This window comes from Aptenodytes patagonicus, chromosome Z (genome assembly GCF_965638725.1).
Source record: "Aptenodytes patagonicus chromosome Z, bAptPat1.pri.cur, whole genome shotgun sequence".
Taxonomy (NCBI): Eukaryota; Metazoa; Chordata; class Aves; order Sphenisciformes; family Spheniscidae; genus Aptenodytes; species Aptenodytes patagonicus.
This window is the reverse complement of record NC_134982.1, coordinates 1,003,437-1,018,050: the sequence shown is the minus strand read 5'-3', so window position 1 is coordinate 1,018,050 and position 14,614 is coordinate 1,003,437. Positions and strand designations below refer to the sequence as shown.

General features: G+C 37.7%; 1 protein-coding gene across 5 annotated transcripts in view; it reads left to right on the top strand.

Moving 5' to 3' along the window:
* The window catches only part of LOC143172360 (WD repeat-containing protein 7-like), a 151,127-nt gene that overhangs the window by 37,863 nt on the left and 98,650 nt on the right, over positions 1-14,614 (top strand). For 4 of the 5 annotated variants that reach the window (XM_076361702.1, XM_076361701.1, XM_076361703.1 and 1 more), the window contains 5 exons: positions 1,193-1,962; positions 2,556-2,644; positions 6,357-6,446; positions 8,463-8,581; positions 10,219-10,342. In XM_076361702.1, the coding sequence (XP_076217817.1) occupies positions 1,193-1,962; positions 2,556-2,644; positions 6,357-6,446; positions 8,463-8,581; positions 10,219-10,342 (1,192 nt within the window). The remainder of the gene's footprint in view (positions 1-1,192; positions 1,963-2,555; positions 2,645-6,356; positions 6,447-8,462; positions 8,582-10,218; positions 10,343-14,614) is intronic. The other variant, XM_076361705.1, reaches the window with a different exon arrangement.

Genomic DNA, 14,614 nt, shown 5'->3' with positions numbered 1-14,614 from the left:
AGAGTTTATATTCATGTTAAGGCTGTTGAGTTACAGATGAGAAAAGGCATAGGAGCCTTGACTGTATTGCTTTTCTTGGTGATATATTAAGAACTTTGGGGTTAATTCTACTTTCAGCAAAGGTTGATGTTTTCTGAACAAACCATTCAGCCTATATCAGTTGTGGAAGAAATACCATTTCTCCTGCAGCCCTTCTTAGACTTGTGTAGGGTAATGGTCTTTATGTACTCCCTTAGACTCAGCTGTCAGCTGAGCACAGGGTTTAACTTCTGCAGTGACTAATACAAGCGTCAGGAATGCTTCTTCATCACTGAGCCTAGGAACTGCTTCTCCTGTAGGTTTTTCTGGCTCTGACTTTGTAATTCTGTGCATCAAACATGAATATTCAACCTTATGTCTTTCAGGTTGTTAATTAAATTGTAAAAGAGGAGAAATAATATTTTACTTACATTTGAACAGGGTTTATTTCTGTTAAAATATCCTCTTTTTTACTTGTTTGAGGAAACTAAGTACTTGAGCATAATTTTGTGTTGGTTATGGAGAGAATAAAATTCTCACAACACTTAAAAACTTATGTTAATGTTCTTTTGTCTGATCTCCTTTTCTGACTTTTTTCAGCTTTTATCCCATAGCATTATAATTTTCTTTCCTCTCCTCCCCCCCCCCCCCCCCCCTTGGGAGGAAGGGAAGGAGGAAGATGATGGATTTAAGTAGTGGAGTGAACAACAAGTGACACACTAATTGCATATCTGGACAAATTTATTAGCTTATCTTCCAATAGTACAAATTGCTGTTATACTTCAGTATCCAAATATGAAATATTTAATGTGGTTTAATAACAAAATATTGAAATTTTATTGTTCCTTTGAGTATAACTATTATCTTTTAGAATTCATGAGAAAGAAATGTGAACTTCTGTCTTATCTAGAGCTCTATTTATCTGATAAACTTTGCAAGTGAAATTTCTGTATTTTAGGGGTGTAACACTTGATCACAAGTCTGAAATTCCTGACGTTGTGAAAAATGCTGTAAAATTGTTCACTGATATTTTCATAACATTTGTCATAACATGTTTTATACCCCTGTGAGTTTTCAAACTTTAATCATCCACAGCTTCCTTAATTTGTGAATTAACTCTGTGGAAAGTGTTAAGAAAGTAATCCAATTAAATTTCAATTTTTTCTTTTTTCAGGGAAATTTACCGAAATACTCGCATAACTCGCTGATGGTTCAAGCTATAAAGACTAACTTAACAGATCCAGATATACATGTGCTCTTCTTTGACGTAGAAGCCCTGATTATTCAGCTACTGACTGAGGAAGCCTCCAGACCCAACACTGCACTCATTTCTCCGGAGAATTTACAGAAAGCCTCTGGCGGGTCCGACAAAGGAGGCTCCTTTTTGACTGGTAAACGAGCAGCCGTCCTCTTCCAGCAGGTCAAGGAAACAATCAAAGAGAATATAAAAGAGCATCTTCTTGATGATGAAGATGAGGATGAAGAATCGATAAGGCAGAGAAGAGAAGACAGTGACCCAGAATATCGCTCTAGCAAATCTAAGCCATTAACTTTATTAGAATATAATCTAACCATGGATACAGCAAAGCTTTTTATGTCCTGTCTTCATGCCTGGGGCCTGAATTCTGTTCTAGATGAGCTTTGCCTTGATCGTCTTGGGATGCTTAAGCCACACTGTTCAGTGTCCTTTGGCCTCCTGTCTAGAGGAGGCCACATGTCTCTGATGCTTCCTGGCTATAATCAGCCTGTAGGCAAACCATCGTATGATAGTGTGGAGCTAGGAAGGAAAACATCCGTCACAGAAGGACTGGGAAAGGGGACGTACGGTGTGTCACGTGCTGTCACCACTCAGCATCTCCTGTCTGTTATCTCACTGGCCAACACACTGATGAGTATGACCAATGCAACTTTTATCGGAGACCACATGAAGAAAGGTCCGAGCAGGTACGGTGAATATTCACTTGAACTTGTGATAACTTTCTTTCAGATTCTCTATTTTAATACAGCATTTTATTTTGTTTAATTTTACTGTGGGGTTTGATGTATTAAATGGCTATGAAAACCTTTGGTACCTAGATGGAACCGAGTGTATTTCTTCTTTCTTGAATGTAGTATTTTATGCCAAGATAACTATATTGCTTTGAATGGAGTTATGTAACTTACAACATTAATAGAAGATGGAGTTGCATTAACATATGCGCCGGTAGGTCTGAGACACCATTTTTGTCCTCCTTTTTAGTGCTTATTATTTTTAAAGAGTTTTTATAACGAGTAGGTCAAATTCTAAATAAATCAAAATGTACAGATGAACTTTTTATCACCAAAAAATAAGCCTACCTAGGAATTGTAAATGAGATATATCTTTTTTTTCTTTTCCTGTCAAACTGACTGGTTTTTATAGCGTTGCTTTTCAAAGTTTGTTTAGTCACAGAATCTTTAGCAAATAATCTCTCTTTTTTCTTTTTTTTTTTTTCTTTTTTCCCTTTCTCTTCCCCTATCCTCCTCCTTCTCCCCTTTCATGTATATTTTGTGTTTAGGCCACCTAGGCCAGGCACTCCTGAGATGTCAAAAGTGAAGGCACCTCCTTCAACTTCAAGTCATGCAGCCCAAGGACAAATTAAGCAAGGTAAAAATCACTTGCTTTGGAACAATTTGATATGTCATTTCAGCTCTTGACACTGAAGTTATCACCTTACTATCAAGTGATAAAAGTATTGCTAGCTTCTCTGTTGGAGGAAAAAGTAGTGTAATATTCTAGATAAAAATTTTAATGACTAAGACCTTTTTAAGAATCAATATAAGATGCTGATACTGTCATGAAGTCATTCCCTGACAATGAATTTTTGCATATTTTAAGTGCTCCCGAACATTCTGGTGTTGAGGTGATAGTAAGAGGTTTAAAGGCTGTAACTAAGGGCCATACAGACTAATACAAAAATGTTTACGTATGTTATAAACTAAAGCATAAAGGTAAACACATCTAAGTAGTATGTATATGTTTCCTCTCCTTTTTAAGAAGGAGGAAGAAATTATTTTATTTTAACACTACTTCTATGGCTGCTGCTATTTTCATCACTTGCAGTTATGAAAGGTGGCAGTGGATGATACTGCAGGATCCTTTAATAGTCTGCATTGTATCTTTCCTTTCATAAGTACGATGGTTAAGTACAGGAAGTAGAACAAGATGTGATGTGAAAGAAGGATGTACACAAGATTAGACATGAATTTTTGAGTGGAGCGGGGACTAGAGCTTCCTCCGGGCAGCAGGAGCACATGGGAACAGTCCTGCTGGGACTGGAGAGATGGAGAAGGAGGAGGCACCTTCCTGCTCGCTCTTTAAATTAGAGCTGCAGTTTGATGGAATAAATGAACTACTCCTCTTAATGCCAAAAATAAAGTAGATGTAAACCGCCATGATGTGGCCAATTCTGACCGGAGCTCAAAACTAAGGAGCAAGTGAACTGCTGGGAAGAGTGTGGGCCGACTCTTGGAGGCAGCTGGTGCTGGCTCGTGTGGGGAGCGAAGGCAGCGCAGTGCAGTACACCTGCGGTGCCCAGAAGGGGAGGGCCAGTATTCACCCGCTGGGGATAACAGGGGAATAAAATCCGCATGGGACCAGTTGAAGGTTGTTGTGGCTTGAGGGGAATGTATGTTTGCAACCTTTGTCATACATGTTTTGCTGTATATTAAAACAAAGAGGAAAGGTATACACATCATTGCTCTTTTTAGAGTTCTTTGGGATTTTTGTGGATGTGAGCCCAGCTGTGCGTGTATACTGTAGGGCAGAAGAGGAAAGGTTTTTCTTTTTTTCCATAATGTGTTTGGTTATTTTTTTTAAGTAATCTATAAGGCAGATATCCTTCAGGACTTATTTGAAATTTCCTTTGAAAATGGCAATTATCTTTTATTTTTAACTGTTAACTATTAGAACGTTGTCTTTTCAAGCTATAGGAATACAGAGAAACTTGCAATTTGTAAAATAATTGCATTTTGCAAAATATAAATACTTTTTCATTGTGGTATTTACCACAATGTACAGTCTTTAAAGATGGACATTAAAGACATGTACATCTTTAAATATATCTTTAGACTGTGGAACTGCTCTTGTATTAGAGAGCTAGTAAGCACAACAGGTAACATATATCAACTGTGTGATTTTCTTCACTCGGGTGCAAAAAAGGGGGATGTTTATATCTGAGGAGGAAAGTTGCCCATCAGCAACATTTGTGTGTATATATTATTTTCCTAAATATAAGCATTAATTTACTGTGATGTTTGGTTGGAAAGGGAAAATCAGTTTCAGGAGTGCTATGCGTCAAGCTTTTTTCATGATCAAGGGTGCTACATAAATAGAGAAGTAGCAGTCAATAACAACAAGCAGAAATAAAAAATCAGGGCTGTTGTCTCAACATGTAGAGCTCTCTCGGTTTTGGTTTTTTGTTTTGTTTTTTTTACAGCCATTTACTTTTCCTCTTTGAAAGATAATTATTTGAAAGGTCAGGATTTCTCAGAGGTGGTGTCTATGTGGCAAATTCAATGCGAGAAAAAACATTCGTCACAGAGAGGGTCTTTGTGTGTTGTTTTTGAAGATATAGTTCCATTATGGTTTTTCTTTCCTGAATGACGATTATGTAACTCTTATTTGAAATAGCTTTGCTAATTTTGGGGATAGACATACTTTAGTTACCTGGTGGAAATATTTATAACTTCCTGAGAAACAATTGATAAAAATTAAATTCTGTGTTATGACAAAAATATAGAAAAATACTCCTGTTCCTAAATTGTCATCTTTTTCTGTGTCTGGTGGCATGTCTTGCATGCTCTTGGGGGAAGATGGGTTTGTTTCTAAGTGGTGCTCTTAGGTTGTAAGTTTCCTCAGTGTCTTACCTTTACATCCCATTGTGCACTACTTGCAGTATCTTGCTACTCATAAATTTCTAGTGCTACTGTTCTTAAAAATCAATTGGAGATACAATTAATGCATTTCCTGACATACTTGATCTCCATCAATTTGACCTGTATTTTTCTTGATATGAGCTCAGCTACAGGGCCAGCTGCTTCCATTACAGTGATTATTGTAATTACTGATGTCGGAAGAGAGCTGGCAACTACAACAAAACGAGGCAAAAAAGAAACTTCAGAGTAAGACTTTACTTTCAGTATAGGGTGGGTTTGTGTTTTTACAAACAATCTTTTTCATAAAATAAATAGCTTTTTTATACATCTACTGAAACTAGGTTTTGCTGTTATGAAGTGATTTACGCTAGTAGGCCTGTCACTGTACACGTGCCATCGTGACGCATTTGTGTGGAAAGTATGGAAAAAGTAGTTTTGATGCAGGTGTCCCACAGTAACAAAAGAAGTTCACTGCATGAAAAGCAAACAGACCGTTCAGAAGACAATGCTTAATCGGTTCAGGAGCTTGAACCCATTGTTGTTCTGCAACGGAATAAGAGAGGGGGATTAATTTGAAGATGCTTGTGCATGACATATGGTAATTTCTCTATAGGAAGGAAGTGTCAGATAATGACCTTTAAATCTCCATGTTGACCTCAGGTTGTAGCATGTGTATGCCATAAGGTCTGCGCATCTTTTCATGTGATAATATTAAGTCATGAAGCATTAGTGGAAGTATAATGTTTAGAACTGCTTTTAAATTACATTTGCACCAAGAAATGATGCAGTTTATGAAATAAATGTCACGGATAATGTTTTGAGTAACACACTTGAACTGTGCTCTTCTGTAGTTGCTTGTCTGTAGTCTTACACTGTGCGCTTTGTATGCTTCTGCTTTAGATTCTTAGTCCTTTCTTTGGTATAGGCTTAAAATTGTCTGAATGGAGACACATTTATTAAAACTAACCATCAGTAATACATTCTGTGACATTTAAGAGTGACAGATGGGGCAGCCAAGGTTTAAAAGGGGTTATTTCTAGGGTTTTTAATGAGTAGTGCGAATTCCAAATCTATCTAAATATGGGGAAAGCACAAGAAGAAGCAGCGAAACTCCTGTTCTTAAAATTCATAGTCAACCGTGCTGTCAAACCAAATCTAGCTATCTAAAGACACATTTGTAATCGCTTTATTTACAGGTACTTTTGTCTTTTCAAACGATGCAAGTTTCTGTTAGTGTATCTGTGTTTCTCTGCAGTTGCATGTCTTCCTCTCACTGGCATTGCACTTCTTGTAAAACCGAGAATTTTTTTAAGTTTAATATTATCACAGTTTCCTCTAGTTTTTTGTTTTTCATTCTTCAGTGATACTAATCTGTTTTTCAGAAGCTGCTATCCTCACTTTCCTATTTTTTTCTCTTTATTTCTTCTTCTTTCCTCTGCAAGTTGCTCCTGCTGTTTCTTCTAGCACTGAAGCTGGTCACTCTGGCTCTGACACTGCTCCTACTTTACATACCTGTTTCTTAGTCAATGAAGGTATTCTTTCCTCACTTTTCTATCTGTTTGTCTTTTACTTTCAACTAATGTCCCTTATCATTGTTATGACATGACTTTAATTTGATCTATGTAGGAATTTTTCTTTGCAAAAGAGAGAGGCAATGAGTTTATTTTTGTATACTTTGCCATTAATGCTGATAGAGGGTGAGCAGATAGTTTGTGTCTTGGACTGTCTGTAAATTCAGTTCTCAACTGAATTGTATCAAAGATGATACTTCGGATCTCGTTTGGGTTTGCTGTTGTCTTTTGACAAAAAATCTCAGCCCTTGTTAAGTAGGGAAAGCACACGTGCCTTTTCCCCTCGGTAGTATATGCAGGAGAGAAGCTGCAACACGCGTGGTGTGTTCCGCGCAGGTGCCGTGTCCCATCTCTCTGCTGCGCGCGAGTGCCGCTTCTCGGTACAAAGGTTCAGCCCCATCTAGAGCCCTGAGAGGACCCTCCGGGGGGAGCATGGGATTAGGTCTTCCACTCCTGTGATGAACGAGCACCAACACTCTGTAGTCCGCGTTACAAATTGAAAGACTAAAAACTTAATGCTCCTTTTAAAATGAAAGACACAACATCAGTTTCATGTCATTTAAATTTTATTTTTGGTGCTTATGAAAACTTAGTGTTTACTTAAACCACTTGGGTTTTGTGTTGGGGATGATTTTTTCCTAATAAATATTTATCCACATTATGAAGAATGTCTTTCTGCTAAAAAGATTGGCACAAAAATCAACCAACCAAACAAAAACCCCTTGTATCCCTGTAGGCAAGTTGCTTTGAACCAGAATTTTTTTATGCCTTTATTACTAAGCTATAAATTCCTGCTTTCATGCATCTGAAGTAGTAGAAACAGCGCTCTCTTAAATTGGAAATTCTTCTTTTTAATCCATTTTTCTTTAAGGAAAATTGACATAATGATTTCTTCTAGCACCACGAAGAGCTTTATTAGTTAAAATACTTAGATTTTTACGCTCAGTATTGATGACAATTTAAAAACATAGATCTATATGCACACCTGAAATACTTTTCCAGTTTCTCGAGTCAATGTAGAGCATAATACTAAAAGAAGTCTTTTGCCTAGAGTACTTTACAAGCATTTTTACAAGCTGTGTTGTTTGAGCTTGATATGCTTATCTTTACTGGCTTTAACTATACAATATTGCAGGCCTGTAGTATAAATGTACCCGAAGTAAGCATGTTGAAGTAAGATTTAGATGGAAAGATAAGGAAAGCGGACAAATGTGCACTTGTACATATTTGCATACCTTTTAAAATGGAACAGAAAATTCTATGTAATCTTTCTAGTGGTAATTTGTATGCTGTTTTCTGTAACTGCGTTATATCACACTTGCATGTAGGACATTAAATATCATGATAAGTAATGCTAATTATGGTTTGAACAGGGCATCTAAATCTTGAACTCGGAACCATGGCTTATGCTTTTGAAAAAAATTGGCCATAGGACTTCTAGGGACTTTTTTGTATTTAGTATGTATGTTGAGTATATTCTTAAGGCTGCAAGTTTAAAATCCAAACATGTGACTAGATACTGAAGTCTTTTTGAGAGGGGCTGGGGAGGAGGAGGGATATTTGTGTTTAATTGGGACTGATTTGAGTCAGTCTTCTGCTGATGTCTCATTTGACCCTTGCATATGTTTGAGATCTGACCAGCTAGCTCATGAGGCATGATTTATGCCTGGAAGAGCTCATTCCTCTCTGATACAGAAAGCACATGCACTGTACAGCCTGCCCTGAGGTCAGCTGGCATCAGTAAAGGTGGGGTGAGCCCTGGGTTCCCACGGCAGAAGAAACAATTCTGTTGTTCTGCTGCAAAATTGGTTCTTCCCCCCCCCCCCCCCCCCCCCGCCCCTCTTCCCTCTTTCTCCCACCTTCTCCTGAAGACCTACTGCGCGCCAGGCCAATGTGAATTTACTTGATGGCATTTTGAACTTAAAGTTGCTTCAGTGTTTATCATGTTTATCTTCCTGTTGTGATGTGTGTTAACAGGGTGGAGCCAGCTTGCTGCTATGCACTGCGTAATGCTCCCCGACCTGTTGGGACTGGATAAATTCAGACCTCCTCTTCTGGAGATGCTGGCTCGCAGGTGGCAGGATCGATGCTTGGAGGTGATTTCAGTAGTAATTTTGTACTGCTAGGTTTTTTGGGTTTTATGTTGTCTTTTACTGATCAAATTTTCCCTTAATATAAAAAAAAAAAAAAAACATAATTCTTTTCTGACACAAACTCCTGCTGTTTTTATTTCAGATTTAGTAAGTTAATTTTCCAGTTAACCTGTCAAAATGTTGAAAAAAGTGATCATGTCTAAATATGTATATATATATTTTTTTAACCTTCTGGATGCTGTAGATATATTTTAAAGAAATTATTGGATTAAAAACTTCCATGATTCCATTAAGAATCTTATTAGGATTAAAGAAAACCCTACCCTATATTTTTCGAGAGACTGCTGAGTTGCTTTATTTTTTTTTTGAGCATGTGTACAGTAGCCAGTAAATGGTTTGTCACCCAACTGTTTGATAAATGACTAGTGGGCCTTGACACTACACCTGTGCTGTTGTGGCAAAAAATTTGTTAGCTGTGCAGCTTTCCAAGTGGGAAAGGAGTAACAGAGCTGGGTTGTAGACTGTAGGTCCTCAGCAGTCCTGGAACTTAACTGGGAATATGTTTTTTGCTACCTGATTGCCTGTTCTTTTGCTAGATAGGATATCCTGTGAGATGGTTTCCTGAGAGGGTAATTACTTTGAAACTCATTAAAATTTGTTAGCAACAGAAGTCCAGTTACGGGGTATCCTTAGGTGTAAGGGTAGCATATTTATATTACGTCTGTCCACAACTTCTTATTCTACCTTGATCAAATCACTTAACTTCCTTGTGCGTTAAATCTTTTAGACCAAAAATAATGTGTGTATTTACGAATGTGTGTTTATGAACTCTTCAGATGGAACAAGTGCTATTAATGGGGGGACAAATAGTACACGATAGTATTTTGTATTTGTTGGTGTAAAAACCCAGAATTTTTTTTTTAAACTTTGGGATACCTTTTTATGTATATTTTCCTCTGCTTTCATTGTTCAGTCTTCCATAATATGTAGTAAATTAGTAAATATCATGTGAAAAAAATATTTTTAAGAGATTTTTTTTGTTTTGCTTTTATATTGTAACATTCACGATACTTAAGAAAACTTCATCCATTGCACATTTGGAATTTTGGACCCAACTTTGGAACGCTGTATAGAAGGGTGATCACAGGTTGCTTCTAGAAAACTAGATTTTTGGTGGCCTTTCAATGCATCGGCGCAAACATAAGGTTCAGCCTTATTTCCTTGAGTGCGAAACCTGTGTCGCCGTTCACTTTACGGGATGGGAGATGGCCTTGGTCGGTCTTGCTGTCTGTGCTGAGAAAGGCATGTACATGGAGGCCAGGAGGAGGTGCGACAGCTATTTGGTTTATGCGGTGCACTGCTGCCGGGGACTGAATTGTGACGTTCATCCCCTAGTTTTCTCATGGGGCTGCACATCTTTGCTGTGTCCTGTTGAGAGCCGTCATAGCTGGGGCATGTCCTATTCATGGTTGTTTTGCTTCTGTGTTTAAGGTGGGGAGGGGTGGGAAAAAATGGTCTTCTAAAAGCTTAGTTTAGTTTTCTGTAGAAGTTTTTTCTTTTGTTCTTGCTAAATTATACTGAAAGCATACTGATAAATATTTGATATTTGAGTTTGTATGACGTTCCTGTTGGCTTTACAGGTAAGAGAAGCTGCCCAGGCCTTGTTGCTAGCAGAACTGAGAAGAATCGAGCAGGCGGGTCGGAAAGAAACCATTGATGCATGGGCTCCTTATTTACCACAGTACATTGACAGTGTTATATCGCGTAAGTAATGCTGTGTTAAACCTGAAAATAACTTGGTTGCTAGATAAAAGGAAAAAAGGCATTTTGTACACAAAATTATGAACAGTACTACCATTCTAGGGGAAAAATCTAGGGTTATATAGAAAAGTTTCTTGACATTTTCAAAGTAATTTCACAATCATGGAATCACTTAAGGTCACTAATGTTGATTAGGCAAATCAAACACTTCAGTACATCTCATTGGGATTGGAGTGTCTTTTGCAAAGGCTGTCCCTGCTGTTGAGGGGCTAGGCTGTAGTTCAGAGGTTTCGGGGAAGAAACATGCTATGAAAGGGGCTGATAAAATTACAAGGTGCTGGTGGTAAACCACTGATGTTCCTTTTCAAAGAATGTATAATTAGATTATAGAAATTGTTATAAAGGGATCCTTTGGCATCCCAAGAGTATAAAAGGATTCTGAAAGGAGCTAATGCAGGGTCGTGCAGTATATGTCCATCAGATCAGTGTTAAACGTTTGATGCAACGCCTGCCCAGTCGGGTGTTCAAAGCCATTGGTTACCAAGTGTGGCAAGGAGGTATTGGGTAAAGATTATTCTCCAAAAAAGTTAAAAAGCTACTGACCACTATTTAATCTGTTGTATTTTTCTCCAAAATAGCTATTTTCATTTTATTCATTGTTATTAAAGCAGAGATTGTACAGACTCTTAAGAGTATATTCTTGGAAGATCTGTCAGCATCATGAGACGCTCCATTCAATTCTCTATCTAGAAACTTGCTTTTATAGAATAATGTCCAAACGCATCTGCCTTATATAACAAACCAGTAAAAATTTCTATTTTCATGAATGAGAATGTTTGCTTTTAAGTTATAGGTGTTCATCTTTCTTAAAATGAGATTCTTTTTCCACTGAAGAATGTAATTTCTATTCAGAGAAAGATCTATTAAATACCAATTGATTTTTGAGAGATGTGTAATAATCTTATTAAATCGAAATTGAATGCATAAATTACACAGAACACTACTTTAAAGTGACGTTGAGAATTTGTTGGTACGACTAAGCTGTTAATTACAGCCTTTAGCCATGTAGCATTTGCCTTATTACAGGGACGTTGTTGCACAGTTAGATGTGCAGCCAAGCAGTGAATAATAAGTGAAAGTATGTTGTATATATATGCCAAAGAGCCTTGATTCATATTGATAGATATTTGTGCCATTTTGTATATTAGGACATATTTTTTAATTGATCTTCTTCTGAGGTCGGTTATACTCAGTTTGTAGAATACAGCTATAGTTGCCCTCTACTCTCAGGAGTAGCTGCTATAGCAACTGTTGATGATTACTAATTTCTTTTTGCTGGAGCGATACTGAATGACCTTGTTGGGTGCAAGGTTATGGACGTAATTGTGTTGGTGAAGTGTATATAAACCACTCTGTAGTGCTTGCTTTAGCCAGTTGACTATTTCCAAAAAAGGAACTTCTTTTTAATGTACTTGAAAGCAACCAGTAATTCATATTAGTTTCAATAATTTGCTATTTCTGGTACTGCTCATTACTTAAGCAATTACATTTGAAAGTTTTAGAGAAGGGTATGCAGTTCTGCTTTACATGTGCATCAGTTGGAAGCATAATATTTTGTTCTGCCTCTTGTGCTTATGTTTGTGCTCAGGTTAGAAGCATGGCATGCATTTTTATGGCAACAGTTAGGGACTGACTGGTTTAAGAAAAAACGAGTATTTTGTATGCATTCAATTCAAATACGCATACAGCAGTATTTTGGCCTTTATGTTAGTCATTAGCAAATCAAAGCATAGCATTTTTTTTAACGCTAGATTAGGATGTGCTTATCTATCAGAACAAGAAAGTTTTAAAACACAGGAAGAAAATATAAAATAGAGAAATCAGCTGAGCATGGCTGAATGAATGACTTGAATGTAAATGTTCAATATTGTGAAAACATGGATATTGAAAACCTTTCAAACAGGTCATGACTAGCAAATTGAAATTAATTTTTTCATATTAACAGTATTGAAAACTGTGTGAATTAAGGTTACAGAGTTTGTGGTTCTCCTGAATGACAGGGCTGAGAAGGCATTTGGTAGTGTTACTGTCTGTATGAATGTACACAAAGATGCTGATGCTCCGAAGAAGGATAATTACAATATCAGAAAGGAGAAACAAAATAAGGAGCTACAGATGTTGCTGTTGTGGGTAAAGAGTAAAGTGTATATATTAGTTACATTGTAAGACGTGATTAAAAAATGACATGATTTTAAAGGTCTGGGGAGGAATTGAAGGGGATAAGAATTATTTAGGAGGGCCAAAATGGATGCAATGGACTTCTGACAAGTATAGTTTTATGCTAGAAAGGTAAGGAGAAGAAATATGAAAGATAAAAAAATACTGCTTTGATTCCTTCATCCTCCACTTCTCCCAATTTTGTCTCTTGATATAGGGGCATAAATTATCAGCATATTTTTGTGTCCAGCGTATGTTATTACTCTGCAATAGTTCTTATATGCATGATGTAGAAACAGTGCTTCTCTTGCACATTAACAGGTTTGTTTTAATTAAAACAAGTGGTAATCACTAATAGAAGCTTGCTGCTGATAGAAGATACTTTGTCATATGCATTTAATTGGCTCTTGAATGAATCAAATGTGTGGTACTAACAAACAGAGATGAAATCTTTCCCCGTTTGTATATTCAGTGCTCAGATCCAATAGCAATTTTGGGACATGACCTTACTCGTACAGATCAAGTGACTGGCATGTCTCCCAGCGTTTTGATAAAATGTGTTCAGGCAGGAGACTTGAAAGACAGGCAGACTCGCACAGGGTTATCTTTTAATGATCTTTTAACTGATGCGAGAGAGATTATTGTCCCCTGTAGATGGTGGGGTGGAGGAGCAGGGAGAAAGCCAAGCAGATCTTATTTTCTCTTTTGTGGGTCTGCCAGCACACCACCAGCTTGTGCTGTGGGGACCACCTCAAATGGGCCCAGTTACACTGTCATGGCTCCGAGCTGCTCACTTAGAGCTGCCTGCACGGCTTCTGCCTCACACGATTTGCAGTTCAGATGTTCAGACACATTAGGCTTCATTCCTCAATGCCTTGTAGGGGGAACAATAAATCTTTGTTTTATTTGGGCCTTCAAATCCAAAATCGGCACGTCGGCTTGTTGACCCCACATCGAATGGGAATGGATGTGTAAGTGATGCTATGAATTAAACCTATGAGAGATGTTGCAGGTGTTTGTTATTTTTCAGGCTCCCACAGGGAGGAAAACAGTTAAGCTTTTAAAGCTTCATCTTGTATCTACTAAGATTATGTCATGCGGCTGTAAATATTTGCCATGGCCTTGTCTGCTCCTCATTTTCACAGCATATGGTTGTTTCTGAAATGTTACATAGTGCGTGGGGCATTTGCCATGAGGACGTGTTTTCAGGGGAAGTTCAAAAATGGAAAAATGCTACTGCCTTTTTCTACCTGCTTATTTTTAAGAGCAAAGGCTATCTTCAGCATCAAATGGATTCTGCAAATTAAGTTATCTTTTTAAAGAGATTCCTTTGCTGAATATTATGTTTCTATTTTCTTTCTTTTATTTACTTTCTTTTACCTTGGCCAGTGTTACATTTTCTTAAAACGCTGAAGGCATCGTTTCGGTGCTCTGTGCAGTGGGACACCTGCAAGCTCTTGGTGGTGGGTCTGTCCGCCAAGCCCTGGAGGGACAGGTATATTTTTACATATGTGATGTTACTGCAGATAGAAAAATGGCTACTGTGGCTTTAATGGAAAGCAAAAGGTTATCTTGCCCCGGCCTTTGTGTGCGTGTGGGATGCGGATGGAGCCGGCAGACATGCAGCACGTGGGGCGGCTGGGAGCTGCCCGGGATCGATCGGAGCAGTGTGAAGTGAATTAATGCGAGGCAGGCAGGCTGCCTGTCACGGGCTGCCGGGGTGCAGGCAGTGCTGGTCAGTCTCTGCAGAAATCTGTTTTCAATACATTCTGCCCAGAAATTAGTATAGACGTTTCTCTTGCTTCCCATATTGCTAAAACCCAGTTCATTCAGGTAAATGTTTGTATCAAATTACTGTTTCGTTTTAAGTGAAAATCTTACATGTGGCAGCACAAAATTAAAGACATTTAAATAGATATCCTTAAATTGTGTCTCTCTCTAAACTGCTTCAAATAGTAATCCATGTTATCACTGGAAAGCAAAATAAATATGAAAAGTCTATAATAACAAATATGCTGTTGTCAGTTTTTTATGAATGTATTTCTGGTAGGCTTATAT